This window comes from Elephas maximus, chromosome 2 (assembly GCF_024166365.1).
Source record: "Elephas maximus indicus isolate mEleMax1 chromosome 2, mEleMax1 primary haplotype, whole genome shotgun sequence".
NCBI classification, from domain to species: Eukaryota; Metazoa; Chordata; class Mammalia; order Proboscidea; family Elephantidae; genus Elephas; species Elephas maximus.
The window spans coordinates 120402797-120423808 of record NC_064820.1 but is presented as its reverse complement, the minus strand read 5'-3'; the positions used below and the strand labels follow the sequence as shown (position 1 = coordinate 120423808).

The 21012-nt window shown below is 37.7% G+C and overlaps 1 protein-coding gene across 2 annotated transcripts in view; it reads right to left on the bottom strand.

Moving 5' to 3' along the window:
* The window catches only part of WDR36 (WD repeat domain 36), a 38900-nt gene extending 19771 nt beyond the window's left edge, over positions 1-19129 (bottom strand). The window contains exons 1-13 of one of the 2 annotated variants that reach the window (XM_049871870.1): positions 18842-19129; positions 16198-16225; positions 13944-14044; positions 12067-12184; positions 10152-10284; positions 8134-8188; positions 6648-6780; positions 6141-6316; positions 5754-5874; positions 5223-5288; positions 4004-4090; positions 2401-2546; positions 595-709 (exon numbers count right to left, since the gene is read on the bottom strand). In XM_049871870.1, the coding sequence (XP_049727827.1) occupies positions 595-709; positions 2401-2546; positions 4004-4090; positions 5223-5288; positions 5754-5874; positions 6141-6316; positions 6648-6780; positions 8134-8188; positions 10152-10284; positions 12067-12184; positions 13944-14044; positions 16198-16225; positions 18842-19003 (1441 nt within the window). In that variant the 5' untranslated portion in view covers positions 19004-19129. The remainder of the gene's footprint in view (positions 1-594; positions 710-2400; positions 2547-4003; positions 4091-5222; positions 5289-5753; positions 5875-6140; positions 6317-6647; positions 6781-8133; positions 8189-10151; positions 10285-12066; positions 12185-13943; positions 14045-16197; positions 16226-18841) is intronic. The other variant, XM_049871865.1, reaches the window with a different exon arrangement.
* Positions 19130-21012: the final 1883 nt, after the last annotated feature.

Genomic DNA, 21012 nt, shown 5'->3' with positions numbered 1-21012 from the left:
TAAACACTAGAAAATTCATCAGGTTGATGCCATGCACAAGATTCCAAAAAACAGCTAAGATTTTTGGTTGAATGCAAGGAGAAAAAACCAAAAATGTAATCTGCATAACATCCACTTTTCTTTGGTGTATTTATGATTTCATTTTGAGTGCAGGTAGTCCCCGACTTACGATGGGGTGCCATTCTGATATGACTCTGTCGTGAGTCACATCTTTCTTTTTTTACTTTTCATTATTACTATCTTTTATTATCAATATCTTTATAAATCCAATCTTTGAACACCTGCAAGTGAACATCTGAGAATAATATCAGCAAATTACACACTGTAACACCGTATGTAGTACCTATTACTAAAGATAAGTTGTACAAAACAAAACAAAAAACAGATGGTCATAAGTGTGGTTTGTTGTAACTTGAATACGTCATAAATCTGGGACTACCTGCATTCCAACCTGGGGCTTATCAAAGATAACAAATCTAAAACTCGTACCAAAACTTCTGGGACTTAAGGATTTAATAAATATTATTATTCCTGTGTCTGTCTAGTTATAAAAAGAAGAAAAAAAAAAAACAAGTAAAAGGGCCAGTTCAGTACCATGTTCCTTGCCAAAAGTTCCTCGATGTATCCCAGACTGCATGTTATACACATCTACAGTTCCTGATGAGAGGCCGATTACAGCAAAGTTGCCACAAGAAGTTATATCCACTGCCTATAAAAAAAAGAGAATAAAAAAAATTTAAACACAAATGACACAGAAAAAAACAACTAACATTTTTATCGCACTTTATGGTATTGTCTATCTACTAATTACCTCATGAACTGCTTAATTAATTTTCTTATATACTTGATTTATTAATGTAATTTTATTTGGGTATAGAAGAAAAACCTGCTTGATTCTATCTCCCTAATAAGTATACAGAAATTTCTGTACAAAAAATATAACCAAAATTAACTCAACAGAAATTTACAAAGTTGAGAATTGTATCATCTGCTGGCCTTAAATTTTAAATTTATCCACAAAAGTACAAGAGCCAAAGCATCCCATTGCCCAATTTCTCTTTACCTTACTTTTATAATTGCTTCCACAGCTGAATATAAAGTAGAAAACATACCATCAAGTAGAACATCCAAGGAAAAAGCCCACAGTATTTTAAATGATGTAATTAGGATGGAAATATGTGAGGCAATGACTAGAAAACGTCTAGTTTAGCCTCAACCTATGAAAAAAGACTTAGACATTCACAAAAGAAAACAAAAATAAAATTCCAAAGGAGGAGTAAGAATTTTTAAGTAAATATTGGCATCTCAAAGCTCTATTTAAAAAGGGCTCAGATAACTCAATCAGAATTTCTATTGTAAATACACTTTTCACAAGAGAGAAATATAATAAGAGATAAAGGGTTTAAATAACTTCTGTACCTATAACTCATCACAAGTTTAGCTAAATCTTATATATCAAGAAAACAAAGGAAAAATGGGAGAGAAAGACTTTAAGATCCACATTCATTAAATATGGTACTCTATACAACATAATTCAGGTAAGAAATTATATTGATAAACACTGGAATCATCTTCAAAGGGTACTGTAATCCCATATTAATTAGAAATTAAAGTAACAAAAATATTACTTATACACCTACTCTTCACTTACCATCTCTCTCATTATATGTTTCACATTTGTAACAGTGATAAATCTACTATCCGATTACTTTGCGCATTAACAAGGAGCCAAGGGGAGAGGGGGAAGAGGAGGTCAAGGTTTGTGAGATGGACTGAGGCCATACACAGGAGTTGGGCGGGGGGCTGAGAAGTCTCTTCTTCCAAAGGGGTCTCTCTGCCAACTCTGCAGCCTCCACCAGGCCCAGGTGGCCAGGCCTTACCTGCTCACAGGCCTGGGAGCCTCCTACTACCTAGGCCCGTCTACACTCTACACGGCCAGTGGAGTGGGAAGGTGGAGAGCCGAGGCCTAGATAGTTGATGGTGGGCCCCTGAAGCTCCTGAGGTGGTAGGCAATCCACCACCCCCAATTCCCGCAGGCCCCATGGTGGTGAGGAAGAGGGGCCCACTGCACCACATGCATCTCCACCAGGGAAACCCAACAGGCAGTAAGGGTGGAAGGGGTGGGATTCTGGTGCCCAAGACCAGGCACAGTCCCAACTCTCACATAACAACCTGGTCTTTGGAAACTAACCATGTCAGTGAGGAGTAGGTATAGTCAATGAAGGCTTAACTTCAACGTAAAATAATAATTCTTTGCAAGCTGGAAAAATGAACATTAATAAGGGATAATGTTAAATTATGTTCTTTCAACCATTATTATCATTAGTAAACTTGAGTATAACAAGAATACCACAGGACACTGCTAAAGGAGAAAATGTCCTTACAAACAAGTTCACTTACTGTTGCAGTTATGTCATCTGTCTTCAACTCTTTTGGCCTGAGAAAGTAAGCGCCTATTGTAGATCTTTGATAGTTCCACGTTGAGCAAGACAGCTTACCTTGATGGCAAGCAATGATACCATCCCAGTCACTCTCACGAGTTTCCTCTAAAACATAATTAAAATCACAAATCAACTTTCTTTTCATTTTCTCATTCATTCATTAACCTATTATTTATCGAGCATCCAATATTGCATGTTATCATCAGGCACCAGGGATACGATGATAAAATAAACAGGTCATCCCTATTTTGTGCATTAGCAAGTAAGCTTACCACCTAAGGAGAAATACTGATTAGAAGATATTACAATAAATATGATAGTGTCTCAAAAGATCACTCTGGAATTTTTACTAAAAGATTTTAGGAGAGTGTTAAATGGCTCCCTGGAAGAAGAGGTAAAACAAATAGAAATTAACCAAGGTGCTCAAGAATAATTGAACAAAAGTAAGCACAGCAAGTACGTAAAGCATTTTCTTGGGAGGGGTGGGAAGAGGGGAAGGCAATTGGATCACATTACAAAGGGCCATAAAAGCTGTGTTAAGGAGAGAGGGCTTTAATGTAAAAACAACAAGAAGCCACTGAAAGATTTTAAGCAGATGAGTGACATGATCAGATGTGCATTTAGAAAGACCACCCAGCCTCTAAGAAAGCAAACAGGCAGAAGGGCGGTCAAGGTTAAAGTAAAGAATTACCACTGACAAAGTTGTTAAAAAAAACCAAACCTGTTGGCTGTAGAGTTCATTCCTACTCATAGGGTTGTTACCCACCCAAAAAACCAAACCCACTGCTGTTGAGTCAATTCCAACTCATAGCCAACTCCATAGGGTTTCCAAGGCTGTAAATCTCTAGGGAAGCAGACTCTCACATCTTTCTCCCTTGGAGCCACTGGAGGTTTCAAACCGCCAACCTTTTGGTTAGCAATGGACCACTTTAACCACCAGGCCACCAGGGCTAAAGGTTGTTACCTAAACCGAAAACCAAACCTACTGCCACCGAGTCGATTCTGATTCATAGCGGCCCTACAGGACAGAGTAGAACTGCCCCATAGAGTTTCCAAGGGGCACTTGGCGGATCTGAACTGCTGACCTCTTCATTGGCAGCTGTAGCACTTAACCACTAAGCCACCAGGGTTTCCAGCAGTAATCTTGAAATGGAAATGGTGTCTGCAGTTATTTCCTATAATCATTTTCACTTGGCAATCCCATTATCTATCTACATTTTTCTAAAAATCACTTCTTTTTAGGTCTTAAGTCAGAGTTCTATGTTATCATGTTTTGCTCTTCCATTTCTTACCTTTTCACATCATTAACTTTAATTACATCACCATGATAGAAAAAAAAAGCTATAAAATCAATAATTGTTTATAAATGGCTCTTAAAGGGAAGAGCAAAGCCTAAAACTATTAGATAACTAGTCTACATCATAAATAACTCATTTTTAGTCTTCACAGAGTATTTAGTATGTGCGTGGGGCTCCCTTATGGATTGGAGGAAATGAAGCAACACTCAGCAGGAAACGAATGACAAAGCAGAACTTCTCAAAACAAAGTATGAACTTAATTACCCGCTGCAAACTCTGTTATGGGCGGAAGTCTCACTGACAGGGTATTCTGAAGTCCTTTCCGTTTGACTCTCTTTTTATTTATTAATCCTGGGGGTTGGAGGAGAGGGGAAATCCTTCTTAATAAAAAATGTGCACAAAAGCTATTCAATGTCACATGAACTATAAAGTTCAGACACTCCTATTTCAGTCAGGAGCAAAACAAAGATTTTATTATCACCACTATAATCACTTGTGAAGTTTAGCCTATACAATCAGTCAAGAAAATGAAATATGAGGAATAAGTAATTTACAAAAGGAGGCAAAATTTTCATTATTTGCAAATGTGACTGTAATATACTCATGTCTATCAAAAGAATCAACCAAATAATTACCGGTAATAATTGTTTCATTGGGGCCAGATATAGAAACAACATAAAAAAATCATTCAATTCCCTACACTGCAACAGTAACCAGTTAGAACAAAAATGAAACAAACATTACATTCATAATAGCAAATCTATATCTATACATACAATGCCACTGAATAATCATGTATGTAGGACGAACATGAAGGAAATTAAAAAACTTCACCGAGGAACATAAAAAACAACTCAAATGAGGATATATCACATTCCTAAATGAGAAAATTCTTAGAGATATCACATCTCTTTAATTCCAAAGGGAATTATGTTGGATTTTAATTAAAGAAAAAATCTTAAAATTAATCCAGAAGCATATATACTCATGAATACCAGGATAGCCACTTAAAAATATAAGAAAATAAAAGTTTTATTAATAAAACTTAAAAACATTTTTGTTTAGCAAACAAAATCTTTCAAAAGCTGGAAATCACCCAAAGGGAAAACGAATACAATGAGCCTTTTACAGCAAAAAGATTAGACATTGCTTGCTTTTCTGATGCCCTAACCTTCCCTTCATCTTCAAAATTCTGCACTCCACAGACTGCTCAAGTTAAGTCGACGTTAACGTCTTTTGGGTGGCAACAGTATGTTTTTACCACCCAAGGTGTCTAACTGTATTCAATAATCTTACAACAGCACCTCAACTGATACAATAGCAACTCTGTATCTTAGGAATCTCATTAACTCCTCTATACACGGTTTTTACTTCAGCCAAATTTCACCCATGAAATTTAGTGGCAAAACCTCCAGTTTTCTCACAGAACCTTGAAATGTTTTAGTGACCAACAGCTTTTTTTTCAGTCTTGTAAATGACTTACCATGTCCCAAGCTTTTATTAAACTTTTCATGTATCGTGGAAAATGACTGAAGAGTTCCATCTTGACCTGTTGATATAACAAAAAATTCCTAATCAAGCTTCACCAAAACAGTGCTCATTTAAGTCACGGAACTTATAAAATTAGATTGTATAAAAAACTCTAAGTTACAATTCGGGACACCTTAAAGTGAAAGCCAGAAACTACATTAGAATATTCAAGTGGGCATAGGATGCCACTTACGAAGAAAGGATAAAATGAAGTACTAAGAATTTTCAACGGGTTATTAGTGGAAGATGCAATGAGCACATTTTCAGCATCTGACATTCTGTCTCAGGATTTGTCAACAGAGTGACAACTAAGGTAGCATCATCCAGTGTTTCCAAAACTAGTCACAAAGAACTGCCTCAGTTTTACTCGGATTTCCAAATCAACCAAAGGGGAATTTGAATCTAAAATGGTGTAAATACTAAATCTAATGAAATATTGAACACCCAGCTTGCAATAAACTAGTAACAAATAGGAGAAACTCACTTGCGCTAAGAATTTGTTGTCCATTTTGTCCATAATATCTGATTTTGGTAAGAGGAGCACTATGCCCCATTCTGAATTTCAACAGCCGACCTTCACCTACAGGACCATCAAATATCCATATCTGCCAAGAAATAAAAAGGCAAGGTTCTTCCGTAATGTGCTATCTGCACACTGCGGGGAGTGGGGGCTGGGGTGGTGATAATAAGGTACCACATTTTTCTCACTTTCTCACCCACTATTCTTTGTATTTCATTTATACCCATACCTCATCCCATATTTCTTCTATCTTCTAGGTTCAAGGCGGATATATTAAAGCGGGCCGGTAATAACCCAAAGGGTAGGTTAGATGGGCCAGTTATAAGGTGATAACAACAATACTCATAATACCCTGAGGGCGTTGTCAGCACCATTTGTGACAAGAAGTGGCTCTCTATGGAGAAACGTCAGTCCGGCAATTGCTGTAGAATGTGCATTTCTCATTTGATTGATTAATTTTTTGTCTTCTAGATCCCAGAGTCCAATATGGCCACATGGGCTTCCAGCTGCCATTACTGGATGACCATCTGTTATTAAATAAAATACAGTAAGAAAAACTTAAAAAGCGGTGGCTGGCAAGTCGACTCAGACTTATGCCAACCCCATATGCACTCTCAAACAACAAAACTTTACAATTCTTCTCTCCACCATTTTAAGCCATAAATATAAAATCAGAAAAGACTAAGAAGATACACCCATGATATACACCAGTATTGTAGTCATATTCCTTTGGCTCCTTCTACTTCAGTATTTCATTTATTTCTGCTAAATTACAAGACAATATCTGTTAAGAAAACTTCTATAACCTTCAACGAAATGCATTTAAATGTTTTTTACGCCTATCAATAAATAAGTTACCTGTGCGAAATGAAATCGAAGTAATAGGTCCCCAGTCTTGACGAAATTTCATTAGTGTTTCATCGAACTTAATGTTGTGAATGATAACCTGACCTGACACAAGACCCACTGCAACAACATCCACAGCTGGTGCCTGAAAATTAATTACTAAACTTATTATTTTCTTAATAAGAATAGCTTTAATTATCCTGATGCATTATTATTCATACGTTATCTAACAAAATAATGGAATGTCTTCCTAAACACGGCAAAAAACAAATATTGTCATTCTGGCGCATCTTAATTGCTATTTAGCATGAAATTATTTAGAAATGATTTTTTTCAAGTTACTCCCCAGTTGCAGATCTGCCAGCCACCATCCCTTCCCTATCTTCACACCGTAGCTGACACAACAGAAAAAGAAGCTGGCGTGTGAAATTGCTACAGATCATTGACTGGATAGACACAGAAAAAGGGGACAATTCGTAGAAAACATTATGGTTCACCATAAAAGGTACCATAAAAGGCCAACTGCAAAGGAAATAAATAATTTTTTCTCCAAGCAAAATGGGGGGGGGGGACCTGTAAACTATGCTAAAAGGCAAAATAACTTGAAATTAGTCTCTTCTATCTCTAACATTCTATGATTCTTCCTTTATACGGTGGTCTTACAGGCTGTATTATGAGTTTCTCTATTTTAGCACAGAAGATCAATGCCCAATAACATAAAATGGAATCAGACTAAACACTTACTGATTTGCCATCAAAAGCCTACTATGCATCAAACCCTGTGTAGAAGGCTGGGGATATTAAACCAAATATGCTCCTTGCCCTCAAAGGAACTAATCAAATCTGACACCTTAGGGGTTTCCTGGGTAAGGGAAGGCTGAGCAAGGTTGATGGTAGCTGTGAAAAGACATAGAATGCATGTAAATTGGCCAGTTACTGGCAACGGATATTCAGGACAAGGGCACATTGGCTCTATATGTCTAACATACTTGCCAAATTCTCTGCATACATATGTTTGTTAATTATACAGGTTTTGCAGATACATAAACAACAAAAAGCAGCTCTTTTCTGAAAGAGCCCAGAGTTGAATCCAACGTCAGGGGCTTGTCCTCAATACTTCAAACCATAAATCTCAACATCCTCACAAATTTCTCTTTGTAAGACCTACTAGCTCCCTTGCTTTATTGAACAACTCATCTCCACTATGCACAAGGCACTGGACTACATGCTTGCAGAATGACTGGTAAACACAAGTTCCATAACAAGCACAGATCTACAGCCTAACTCCAAGCACCAAGGTTTCCACAAATGTTTACGGACAAAGGCATTACCTGTTTTCAATTACATTTCCAAAATGCTATTTCAAACTATCAGCTATAAAGATAAATTAAGTTAAATATTATTTTGTCTTTAAGTCTACAAATATGGTTGACTCCTGAAACTAGAAGATCCTACTACTAACTTTGTTTATTCTTTGATGTAACAGAAAAATACAAACCTGCTGAAGAGCTGTCACTCCAACTTTCCATCCTGGAAATGTATACAGAAGTTTACTACAAGAAGAAAAATAGTTGAAAGCTATTTTTTTTTTCCCTTGAGGAAAACAAAATAAACTATATGTTATAAAGTAAAATAATAACAAGTAATATTTATTAAGTACTTCCTCTGCCAGACACTCACTATAAGTACACATATTAATTTGTTTAATATTCAAAACAATCCCACAAGGTTGATTCTATTAACACCATTTTCCAGCTAAAGAAACTGAGGCAGAGATGTGGAGTAATTAGACTAAGGTCACATGATTAATAAGTTGTAGGAACAGACAGGCCAATTCCAGACCCCAAGCTGTTAAAAACTATGCTATGCCACATCTTTAGTAAATTAGATGTTCAAGTAGGGAAAAAATATATATATGAGTAAAAAGCACTTTCTATTGTAGACTTCATTGAAAAAAACAAAAAACTAAGAATTTAGGTGGATCTTACTTTTCACCACAGTTTCTAGAAATATCATCATAAAAGGGAATATATTTTAATTATAGTGATAATCTTGCTATGTAGCTGTTACAGAATAGTGATGCTGCTCTATATTTCAGAATCAAGTCATAAATGATAAATAAGTCCATTGAGCAAACCAAGATATCTGAAATCTTTACAATGATAATCATTAAAGTATCAAAAATTTATTAAATCCTATAAATAGGCACAGAGAGAGCACACTCAATAATTATCCAAGGGATACTTAATGTACAATAAAGAATATAAACACCACATAAAGAATTAAGCAGATAACCTAAAGGACAAAGATGATATCTCAGACATTTATTATCCCTGAGCCTAGCACACAGTAGGTAGTCAATGACAGTTATTAAAATGAACTAAAACATGGATTTAAAACTAAGAACTAGGATAAACACAAAACCTTTGATAATCTTTATTTTCCCTTTCCAATATAAGGGCTTTGGAAAGGACAATCTAGATGGTCCATTTCTTGCTTGCTTTGCTTTCTTTAAGCTATACAAGAAGTCTGAGCTCCCATCTTTTTCTCTAGATAAATGTTAAAAAACAAATTCAAAATCATTTATCTAGCCCTTCAGCTACACAAGAATACAAAAGCAGATATTTGTTACGTTTGTGGTGGATGATGAAGTATTTTTACCCCAAAAATCATTTCTAAATGCTAGTAGTACATTAGGAGCCCTGGTGGCACGGTGGTTAAGAGCTTGGCTGCTAACCAAAAGGTCAGCAGTTCAAATCCACCTGTCACTACTCGGAAACCCTATGGGGCAGTTCTATTCTGTCCTACAGGGTTGCTTTGAGTCGGAATCGACTCAACAGCAACAGGTTTAGTTTGATACTACGTTAACACTGATTTGTTTGCCTTGCCCTTCCCTCTTAGTTTATCGAAAACTAGAAAGTGTTCAGTTATATCACATAATTATTATTTTCTGAAGGCTTTTATGTTACTTTACCAGAGCCTTCTCTATAACTGGAGTCCCTGAGTGGTACAGTTAATGAACTCAACTGCTAACCAAAAGGTCAGAGGTCCAAATCCACCCAGAGGCACCTTGGAAGAAAGGCCTAGAGATCTACTTCTGAAAAATCAGTTACTGGAAGCTTTACAGAGCATAGTTCTACTCTGACACACATGGGGTCACCATGAGTCAAAATCGACTCAGTGAAAATGAGTTTGGTTTTGGTTTATATGATGTTCTTCAGAGTTACTGGACCACTAGTATGTACGCTTGTGTGTGCGTGTGTATGTGTGTGTGTGCATGTGTATAACTTTTCAATTAGCATTGAGGAAATTGCCTACCATGTGTTAGGACCATATGCCAGCTTTCACATATATGATGCATGAACAATAACTCCAGAAGCAGGTATAGTTATTGAATGTTCTTTAAATAAATACATAAGTCTCTCAGTGAGACTTAAGTACATGTTAAGAAGTAGTAGATGAGGGATGAGGGTAAGGTGGGAACTATTTATATTATTTTCTAAGTAAAGCGCTTACTTGGATTTCACATTCCACAACTGTAGGCTTCCTTGTTCACTACCAAGAAGTATTTTATTTAAGTAGGTACTTGGATGCAAAATTGCAGAAATCTTAAATACCGATTTGTCAAAAGTCAACTGCAGGTACTCTTCTACAAAAAATGAAAGTTATAACAATTATTTCTTATAAAACAGTTCAGAATATTTTTCATATACCCATATACTTATCAGTTAAAAGAAGTCTTTCATATCACAGATTCATATCCTAATATAAATTAAAATTCATATTTTAATTTATAAAAATATTCCTTGAGGAATTAAATAAATGTGATGAAGGGCAACTTGTAAATCTAATTTGGAAACTGCTAAAAATTTTCTAAAAGTTCTAATACAAATACTACTAAAAATTTAATTCACTGCAAAATTGGTTTACAGAAAAGAAAAATAAGGATTTAAAAAAATAATCCTAGAGGTCATCTTTAATGTTTTAAAAATTTGATCAAGAGGCAGAATGCATATTCCAAGTAAAACACTTAAACTGAGCATTTCCAGGGAGTGAAAAGCCAAACGCCTAGAAAGCTTAACAAGCCATTTAAGGACATACAGTAAGGATATAAAAAGTAAGAGGTGGGCTTCAATGAAACTAAGAATGGTGTTTCTAACACATTCCCACAAAACCCCTAACGGGAAAAGAGCTTATAACTCTACGGAGTCCAGGAAGGCACAGCCCATTGTCACTTGCAGTAAGAGTGAAAAATTCTTTGAAATTTTACATGTTGCCTTTAAAATTCCTGTATGAATTTTTTCTACTTCGTACTTCATCCACGATTAAAAAAATTTCACCCCATACCTCGCAATAAATTTGAGTATAAAAAAAGACACACTTCGTTTAACCTTTGCTTTCACATATTGTCTAGCACACTGCTGCATACCCTCAGGGGTATCTACATTCCAGTTCAATAAACAGACATATAAGTGAAAATTATGCAATCTTTACTTTGAATGTATTACAAAAGATCCCCCTCTCTAAGTAAAACTAGCAGTCTTATTTAAAGTCCTTATAAACAGCTAGCTCCCTGAAGACACTGGTTCAATGTGCTGGCGTCAGCAGAAAGCCTGTTGGACTAGAAAAACTATCCTGTAACCTTAGAAAAGGCCATTGAACATCTATTCACACAAGGAACACATCCGGAATTCTGTTTACTATACTAGAACAAAGATAAAACAAGGAAGAGTGACTATTTTGAACAAGGACATGGAGAAACTCCTAAAAGGGCAATCTCTATAACTTCCACTAAAAATAAAATTATGCAATCAAAATCAAGAGGTGATATAAGCAGATTAAAGAACTTAAACATTTTAATTCATGCTAGACCCACAGCCTATTATTATGGAAAATGGGGATGGTCTGGTAATAAGCTCCTAGCTTGAAAATTCATAGCCCCATAAACATGGTTCAGTGTCATAAACACATCCCAGTGAATGGATAGTGAAAGGAACTGACTCAAGTTCTCAGAAAAGGCTGTATATTTTACTTCAGATTACAGAATCTTCAAGTTTAGAACTATAATTTCCTTTACTACACAGTCAAAATGCCAGCCAAAAATTACTCAGGTATAAACATGTATCAACACTCCCTCCAGAGAAGAGTCATCAAACATAGAACTGCAGTGGAAAATACACTAGTTGAGATAAACATCTTAAACAGGTTATAAGTAGTTAGCTGAACTAGCTGACTAAAATTGCCTGTTTCCTACTTAGAACCTTTTTTTTTCATGCATGTTAAAGATTCTATCCAAAAAAAATTTTTTTTCTTTTTACTGTTTACACGTGAAATCTCTGGTACAATGTTCACATATACCCATATGTGAACTCAAATTTTATTTACCTATATACTGTCCAAACATAAAGCAAATAAAATACTTAATTCTTACCTTCTGAATATATATGCCAAATAATAAGAACGCTGTCAGTATCAACAGAGATAATGTGATCTCCAAATGGCTGCAAAAGGTGGATTTCTGCCTTATGACCTGTAAAGGTATGCACTATCTACAAATTAAAGAGTTTCTTATTATTACTCGCTCACCATTATTATTCATAATAGCTTACAAGCATGCTGATTCTGTAGATGCTAGTACTAAGAAATGCAGTCAACTTTTGATCACCCAAGGTTTGATTAATAAATACCAAGCAACCAGGCATGTTCACCTGGCCCCTCAACCAGTTCAATAATAAGGTCTGTGTGATTGCCCTTGCCCACATCTCCCCTACTTGTGCCAACTTTACTCCTCCATTGCCCTTCTTCCCCTTCATTGAGCCCTCTAAGTTTTTTCACCCCTCTAGGCCTTTGCAAAGGAGCCCTGGTGGCTCAGTGGTTAAGATTAACAAATAGTAAGAAACCAGGCATACTCATCTGCTCACTCAACCTCCGGGGCCCAACTACTTCCCACCTGAGGTTAGTGAGGGGCATGCACCCTTGCCCGATTCAGCTAGTGCAATTCCACGCATCCTTGAGATGTGGGTTGCTCTAGGAGGCTGACCTCTACAGACTGTCTCACTAGCAGCTTCCCTGCCAGCTGGCTTCCAGATGTGAGAAGGGACGTCAGGACACCTCTTCCCTACACCCTTCCGCTTTGAAGCAGAGACCCTTACCCATAGAGTTGCTGTATCCCTCCATGACTACAGCCCCTTCTCCACGGATTCGGTTCTGCCCACGCTCTACTAACGCTGTATCTTCTCCTTGCTCCTTGACCCTAGGATTGGTAACAGCTTCCCACAGTTGGATAGTCTCTGATGCCTCCCCACTTCTACTTTGCTCCCTTATGCTGACCACACCTGTCACAAAACACCATTCCTGCATTAAAATCTCCTCACCTGAACCACCTGGAGTACATTCTATCTCCTGTTGGGATCATATTACAAGTCTGGACTAACAACTGGTTTTCTGATATTTTTCTACCGTGTGGAAAAATTTAAATACCCCAGGGAAAACTGCAATATTTGGTTAAAACACTGACATTTTTCCTGACTCTCTAAAAACCCAAACACTGCCATTTAAGAATTCCACAGATAAGTTATCTTCCTCTGCCATAAGTAGTGGTGATGGATGGCTTAGGGAACAAACCTTAGTCCAAGTCAAACTCTGTTAAGTACAGTGACATCATCGCTCGGCTAGCTAGACACCCCTACTGCCACTTCCTCTTTCATGCTCGACCACTACAACCTGGTCACCTCCCAGTTAGTTGTCCCAGAACAAACTTAAAAACCACATAGTAGATTTAGAACACAAAAGATCCTTCCTTAGCAGTGGAAAAAATAAGAGATTCTAGCTTTCTTCATGTAGGCAGCAAACACCAGGTGCTTTGGAAAAGAGTCATGTGTTGAGATATTCAGAAAGAAGCCAATCCACATAAAGTATTGCTGCAAGTACGAATCTGGCAGGAAGCTTTTTCAAAAGACCGTGTCCAAGTCCTACCCCACCAAATCTATAAGGTAAAAAGCTCCAAGAGGCAGGATTCGGCTGGGCAAAAAATTTTGAAGCAGCAGTCCAAGTAATTCTGACATTTATCCCTGGTAAAGGAAACTGGAATTGAGCTAGAATTTTTAACTATGTCTTCTGAGAATTTGATAAAATTAATGTTCCTTCCCTCTAGAAAACTGAATATACATAGAAACATGCTCTGTAGATTTGAAGGGTGCCCCAAGTGAAGAAAAGCAACATTACAGTTTCGTCAACTACCATGACAATAAATACTGAGTTTTTTTTTTACAGAAGACAAACAAATTAAAACAGTCCAGTAATACAAACCTCTTTATTACGGGCAAATGCAGAGAAAACATTCCCATATGCAGCAAAGACTAGCCTCCCATCAGCTGCCATACAGCAAATATCCTGTGGAACAGAGTTACCTAGAAGAAAAGAAACATAAAAATAAAAGAAAGAAGGATTTTTAAGAACTTGGGACAAAACAGAAACCTTAAGTATGACATACATCATTTTTCATGGCTATAACTAAAAAAAAAATTTTTAAATACACAAATAAAAATGAAAGCTGAGGATCAGAGTATACAACTTTGATCTCAATGTTTTTTTAATTTTCATTCAGTTCAAAATCTTTTTTCTCTTGAGATTTCTTCTTTGACTCCTGTGTTACTGAGAAGTGTTATTTAATGCCCAACTCTTCAGGGATTTTCTAGTTATCTTCGTTATTGATTTCTAGGTTAATACTATTGTGGTCTGAGGGCACACTCTGAATGATTATCTATTCTTTTAAATTTGTTAACGTATGTTTTATGGTCCAGGATGTGGTCCATCTTGGTGAATGCTCCATGTGAGCTTGAGACACACTGCAGATTGTGTTGTTGGATAAATTCCATAAATGTCATTTAGATCCAGTGATTGATGGCCAACTATACCATTACTGATCTTCTGTCCCAACATTATTTTAGATGTCCATTCATAGCTATCAGACTGAGAATATGAAATCACCTTTACCTTTCTTAGGAGAATGTCTAGTATTTGCAGGCTTAACAACATAATTCTAAAGAAATGAAGCTTTTTGAGGCTACTTGGAAAAATAACCTCACATTAATCACAAAACTCTGGCAGATGGTCATCCAGCCTTCACTTAAACACCTTAATGAACATCAAGCTCAGTACCAACTCTTTCCACTCAGCTGTCTCCAAGGTAAATATGCCCATCGCCTCTAGCCATTTCTCACATGACATAATTTCTTGATTCCTGTCTCACTATCTCGGTCACACTGGCCTTTTTTTTTTTTTTTAATTTCCTTTTGGGGAGTAGAAGATAAAGAACTGTCTTAGCATTTTTCACATTGTACATTCTTTTTTTGACTGTTTTTCCATAACACTATTTTTATAGATTTATCATTCACTTCTGTATTCAACTTATGTTAGTGTCTTTCTTCTGCCTTCTAATCTTCTAAAAATGTGAAGTCTGTTAGACATGCACATCGGACAACTTATATGTCCGCTTTGTTTCTCTCACCAGGATCACATCTGATGGCAGTGGGTGAAACTTTAAAGAGTAATAGAACAATTACATAGATTCAATGTACCTTGCTACAGGATACTTATTAATTTCAAAGATAAAATACTAACTTTAAAGTGAGAGATGTCACCTAAACTAAATAACTGAAGCTATCACCACCAGGAATAAGGCAAACCAGCAGCATGTGTGTCTAGATACAATGCACTAAGAACTCAGCACCAATTCTGTGTTATTCCTGGCAAAGGGCATAACCTAACATCAAAAAAACAAATTGGAAGGACATCTAAAAAAAAGAACTAGCCTGTATTCTTCAAAAGTGTCAATGCGGTGAAACACAAAGAAAATATGAAGAATTGTTCTAGAGTAAAGGCGACTAGCCCTGGTGGCACAGTGGTTAAAGCACTCAGCTGCTAACCAAAAGGTCAGCAGTTTGAACCCGCCAGCTGCTCTGGGAGAGAAAGATGTGGCAGTCTGCTTCGGTAAAGATTACAGCCTTGGAAACCCTAGGGGCAGTTCTACTCTGTTCCCTAGGGTCACTATGAGTCGGAACCAACTCAATGACAGTGGGTTTGGTTTCGTGGGAAAGAGGCAGGACAACTGGATGCAACACATGATCTTGGACTTTCTTTTGCTATACAGGACATTACTGAAACAACTGGCAAAATCTGAATAATTTACACATTCAAGTACTGCATCAATGTTAAGTCCCTCATTTTGATTTTCATAATTTTACTGTATTTATAGAAGGAAACTTGTTGCCTTTGCAAAATAGTCATTGGTGTACTTAGGAGCAAAGGGATATCATGTTGGCAATTTATTTATAAATAGTTCAGAGAAAACTAGCGTGTATGTGTGTAGAGAGAGGCAGGAAGAAAGAAATATATGTAGTAAAATGTACACATTTGGGGAATCTGGGTAAACAGTATGAAGAAATTCTTTGTACTGTTCTCGCAACTTTGCTATAAATCTTAAACTTATATCAAAATAAAACATTTTTAAAAAGGAAAAGACAATAAACATGCATAAATTCAGAATAAATTCCACACTTACTTACTGCAACTAGACTAAGTTTCTGAACCTGTTTAAAAAAAAAAAAAAAAGTTAAGTAAACTTTCATTAACAAAAACAGTAATAGCCTAATACTTGAAGATTAAGATTAAAACTTATACACAAATTAACCATACTGGTCTTCCTAAAAAAGACACCACTAACCCGAATTTTCATTATTAGGAAAGCTTCCATTATTTCATGAGCAATGGTAATGGCAGGGGTAGGCAAGCTTTCTCTACAAAGGCCAGACAGTAAATATTTTAGGCTTTGTGGACCATATAGTCTCTGTTGCCACTACTCGACTCTGCTATTGTAGCAAGAAAGCAGCAACAGACAATACATAATGAAAGTGCATGGCTAGCTGTGTTCCAATAAAACTTTATTTATAAATACTGAAATTGACTTTCATATGTGATAAAATACTATTCTCCTTTCAATTTTTTCCTAACCATTTAAAGATATAAAAGCCATTCAAACCTTGTGGCTCATACAAAAACAAGCAGTGGGTGAACTGGCTCACAGGCTTTAGTTTGCCAACCCCAATCTATGGTTACTGATCCAGCTGTGCTACCAAGGGAAAGTTACTTAACCTCCCTGTGCCTCAAATTCCTCATCTTGTAAAACAGGAATTAAAAGTTACTTTATGGCATTGTTGCGAGCAATCAATGAGAATATTCGTGTAAACCACTTAAGAGCTGCATCAGTCAAAAACAAAAATGCTCAATAAATATTAGCTGCTATCACCACCACCATCACCTGTTTACAACGTGTCTAGTTTTCCCCTATAGAAAACTCTAATCTAGGAAGGTTGGGTGAAGATGGTAGAATAGCCCTGGCCATGGGTTAGAGCTCTTGTGGACCAAACTAGTGACTTGAGCTTATTAGCGCTATTTTTCTACTCCCAGGTTAGTTTCAGCTTCAAAGGTCAAAGCCCAGAGCACTGAGTGGTCCTAGCAGTGTACACAGCCCTTAGAAAATAAGCACTTACATGCTATATTACGATTAAATTAAAAAAAAAGAAAAAATGCATCACTAGTGTTCAAACTAAAGGGGACCTTAAAAACACCTTTATTTTAATGCTGAATTTCAATGCAAAGATGAGTAAACTGTTAAATTTAAATATGTGCCTGTAACTTACTAGGAAAGACACTGTGCCAAAAACAAGATTTCAAGAACTCTTTAAGTAAAGCGGAGCCCAGGCGGCATAAGTAGTTGAGCATTCCGCTAGCAGCCAAAAGGTTGGCAGTTCGAATCCATGAGCGGCTCCTAGGCAAGTGGTTAAGCATTCGGCTAGCAGCCAAAAGGCCGGCGGTTTGAATTCATCAGCCACTTCTTGGAAACCCTATGGGGCAGTTCCTCCCTGTCCTATAGGGTCGCTGACTCAGAACTGACTCGAAGGCAGTGGGTTTTTTGTTCTTTGTTTTTTTTAAGTAAAGAAACTGATCAGCAAAACAAAAAGTTATCAAGCAAGTAATAAGTGGGGAGAATGGAAATAATAAATACCCCTACATGATTAATCACTCTTACTCACCCTTTCTCCTTTACCAACCCAGGATTTGGGAAATTCAACTGCTTTCCACCCTGCCACCATTTCTTCTTCCAGTAACTCAACCCTCTCACAGCCGTCAGCTCTCTTTGCTAATAGCCTATTTGATTTTCACAATCCTTCAGGAAAAACAGCTTTACAACTTGGTGCCCAGAAAAAGTGTTCCTGGCTACTACCAGAAACTAACACTGGCTATTACCATCATCCTCCTCAACAAGTGTTCTTACTCACAGAGCTTACATTCTCTTGGAGAAAAAAACAAGAAAACAACAACAATTTTAATGACTGATGAAATATTAAAAGGGTAAACCATTAATTTCACAAAGCCGGACATCATGGCCAAGTAACTTAACTGTTCTGAGATTCAGCTTCCTAATGTTTTTAATGGTGCTAGGGAGCAGTGATAACCACGAACCCACTGCCCTCGAGTCCACTCCGACTCATACAGGAAAGCAGAACTGCCCCACAGAGTTTCCACGGAGCACCTGGCGGATTCGAACAGCCGACCTCTTGGTTAGCAGCCGTAGTACTTACGCAGTACATCACCAGGGTTTCCCCAGCAGTGATATCTACCAGAAAAGTGGCACCGTGCCAGACAATGTTGGTATAAAACAGATTCTCAAGGGAAGTTTAGAGAAATACTACTGGATTGTTATCAAACGTGGAGTTCCCTAAATCATAATTAATCTCGCCTTCCCCAGTTCTCTCTCACCGTATTTAGCCTGAATTTCTAACCCAGTTTATGTCAAGAACTGCGCAATAAAAACTGCTTCCAAGTCTTTTTCTCTCATTAAGAATGCGTGGGGAAGGGGGCTTGTCTTAACCACGTTTACATCTTCAAGGGAAGGCGGTCGATATTTTCTGAAAGAATATACTGCGGTAGGACTGAAACATCCCCTGAGGCTGCCTCCGAAACTCGCCCCACGTGGACTGCAAGATCAGCAAGTGGATGTGATAGTGAAGGTTAACTAGCCCTGGACGGGTTCAGGAACAGAAAGGCAGGAAGGGAAGCCCAGGTTAAGTGGAAGGAGGAGAGACCCGAAATGCCCCCAGGACCGAGTTGGAGAATGAGGGCGGGCAATGCAAGCAGTCACTCACATCGTAGGTGTGGAAGCTCTTGCCCACGCACGTCGTCACATAAAATCGGCGCTTCAGTGCGCTGAACCGCACCACGTGTGGAATGTCGTTGCTGAAAAGCCCCAAGGCCCGGAACCCCGCGAACAGCGCACTAGCCGTGCGCCCTTCCGCACCGGCCTCCATCGCCGCCACGGTCCCGGCTCCTCTCGGTTCCGGTCCTGACGGAGAGCAAGCACACGACCCTTCAGGGGGTCTGGTGGCTGAATTCTCTGCCGGGGCTGGAGACTCCAGAGCACTTCCGGTGCCGGCAGCCAGTCACTAAAAAAAAAAAAAAAGTGCAGAGCTTACTATCAGTGTAACTGAAAAAGAGATCCCTGCAGATCGCAGGAGGCGCACGATTTAGGTTCTGCGGACCAAAATCCCCCACTGGTAGCCTTGCGACAGCACCAACTCAGATGTGGCTGCAGGACACCCAAGCCGCTTTCAGCGGAGAACCTGGGGGCAGGGAGCAGTAAGGAAGTGTAACTCCCAGGAGAGGGGAAGGGATACCGACGTTTTAACTCAGATTAAAGTAGGTTAAACGTGTGATTGCAACTGTATAAAAACATGAGACTTTCACATTAAAATAATAAAGAGGAACTAAGAAGTGTAGTCATAGATCTTTCATACGGACAGGAACACAAGGCGATATAAAGAAATAAAACAGAGGTTTAAACTTAGAAAAATGGGGATAAATATTAAGGTAACCACAAAGGAGATTAACTACTTTTTTACTCATCAAAATAAGATACAAGAAAAAAATAGAGACTCAGCAGAAACAAAATCAACAAAAAATAAGAGGAAAAGACAATGTATAAAAATAAACTACTCAGCACAAAAAATTAAGTGGGAAAAAGAAACTGTCCACAACACACAAAAAAAGGCATCAAAATGACAGCGCTAAACTCATTCATAATTACGGAAACCCTGGTGGCATAGTGGTTAAGTGCTACAGCTGCTAACCAAAGGGTCGGCAGTTCAAATCCACCAGGAGCAACTTGGAAACTCTATGGGGCAGTTCTACTCTGTCCTATAGGGTCGCTATGAGTCGGAATTGACTCAACGGCACTGGGTTTGGTTTGGTTTGGTTTATTTATACTTACACTGAATGTTAATGGACTAAATGTACCAATAAAGAGACAGAGAGTGGCAGAACGGATAAAAACAAAAAAACACAATCTGTCTACATGCTGCCTAAAAGAGACACACCTTAGAGACACAAACAAACTAAAACTCAAAGGATGGAAGAAATACATCAAGCAAACAACAATTAAAAAAGAGCAAGAGTGGCAGTATTAATTTCTGACAAAATAGACTTTAAAGTTAAATCCACCACAGATGATAAGGAAAAAAACAACCAAAAAAAAAAAAAACCTAGTGCCGTCGAGTTGATTCTGACTCAGAGCGACCCTATAGGACAGAGTAGAACTGCGCCATAGAGCTTCCAAGGAGTGCCTGGCTGATTCGAACCGCTGACCTTTTGGATAGCAGCCTTAGCACTTAACCAATACGCAACCAGGGTAAGGAAAGACACTATATAATGATTAAAGGGACAGTATACCAGGAGGATATAACCATGTTAAATATTTATGCACCCAATGACAGGGCTGGAAGATACAGAACACAAACTATAACAGCATCGAAAAGTGAGATGGACAGCTCCACGATTATAGTAGGAGACTTTAACACACCACTTTCGGTGAAAGACAGGACATCCAGAAAGAAGCTCAGTAAAGACACAGAAGATCTAAATGCTGCAGTCAACCAACTCAACCTTATACACATACACAGAACATTCCGCCAACAGCAGCCAAGTATACTTTCTTTTCTAGTGCACATGGAACATTCTCTAGAATAGACTATTAGGACATAAAGCAAGAATTAGCAGAATCCAAAACATCAAAATATTACAAAGTATCTTCTCTGACCATAAGGCCATAAAAGTGGAAAACAATAACAGAAAAAGTAGGAAAAAGAAATCAAACACTTGGAAACTGAACAATACCCTGTTCAAAAAAGACCAGATTATAGAAGACATTAAGGGTGGAACAAAGAAATTCATAGAATCCAATGAGAGTGAAAACACTTCCTATCAGAACCTTTGGGACACAGAAAAAGGTGTGCTCAGAGGTTGATTTATATCAATAAATGCA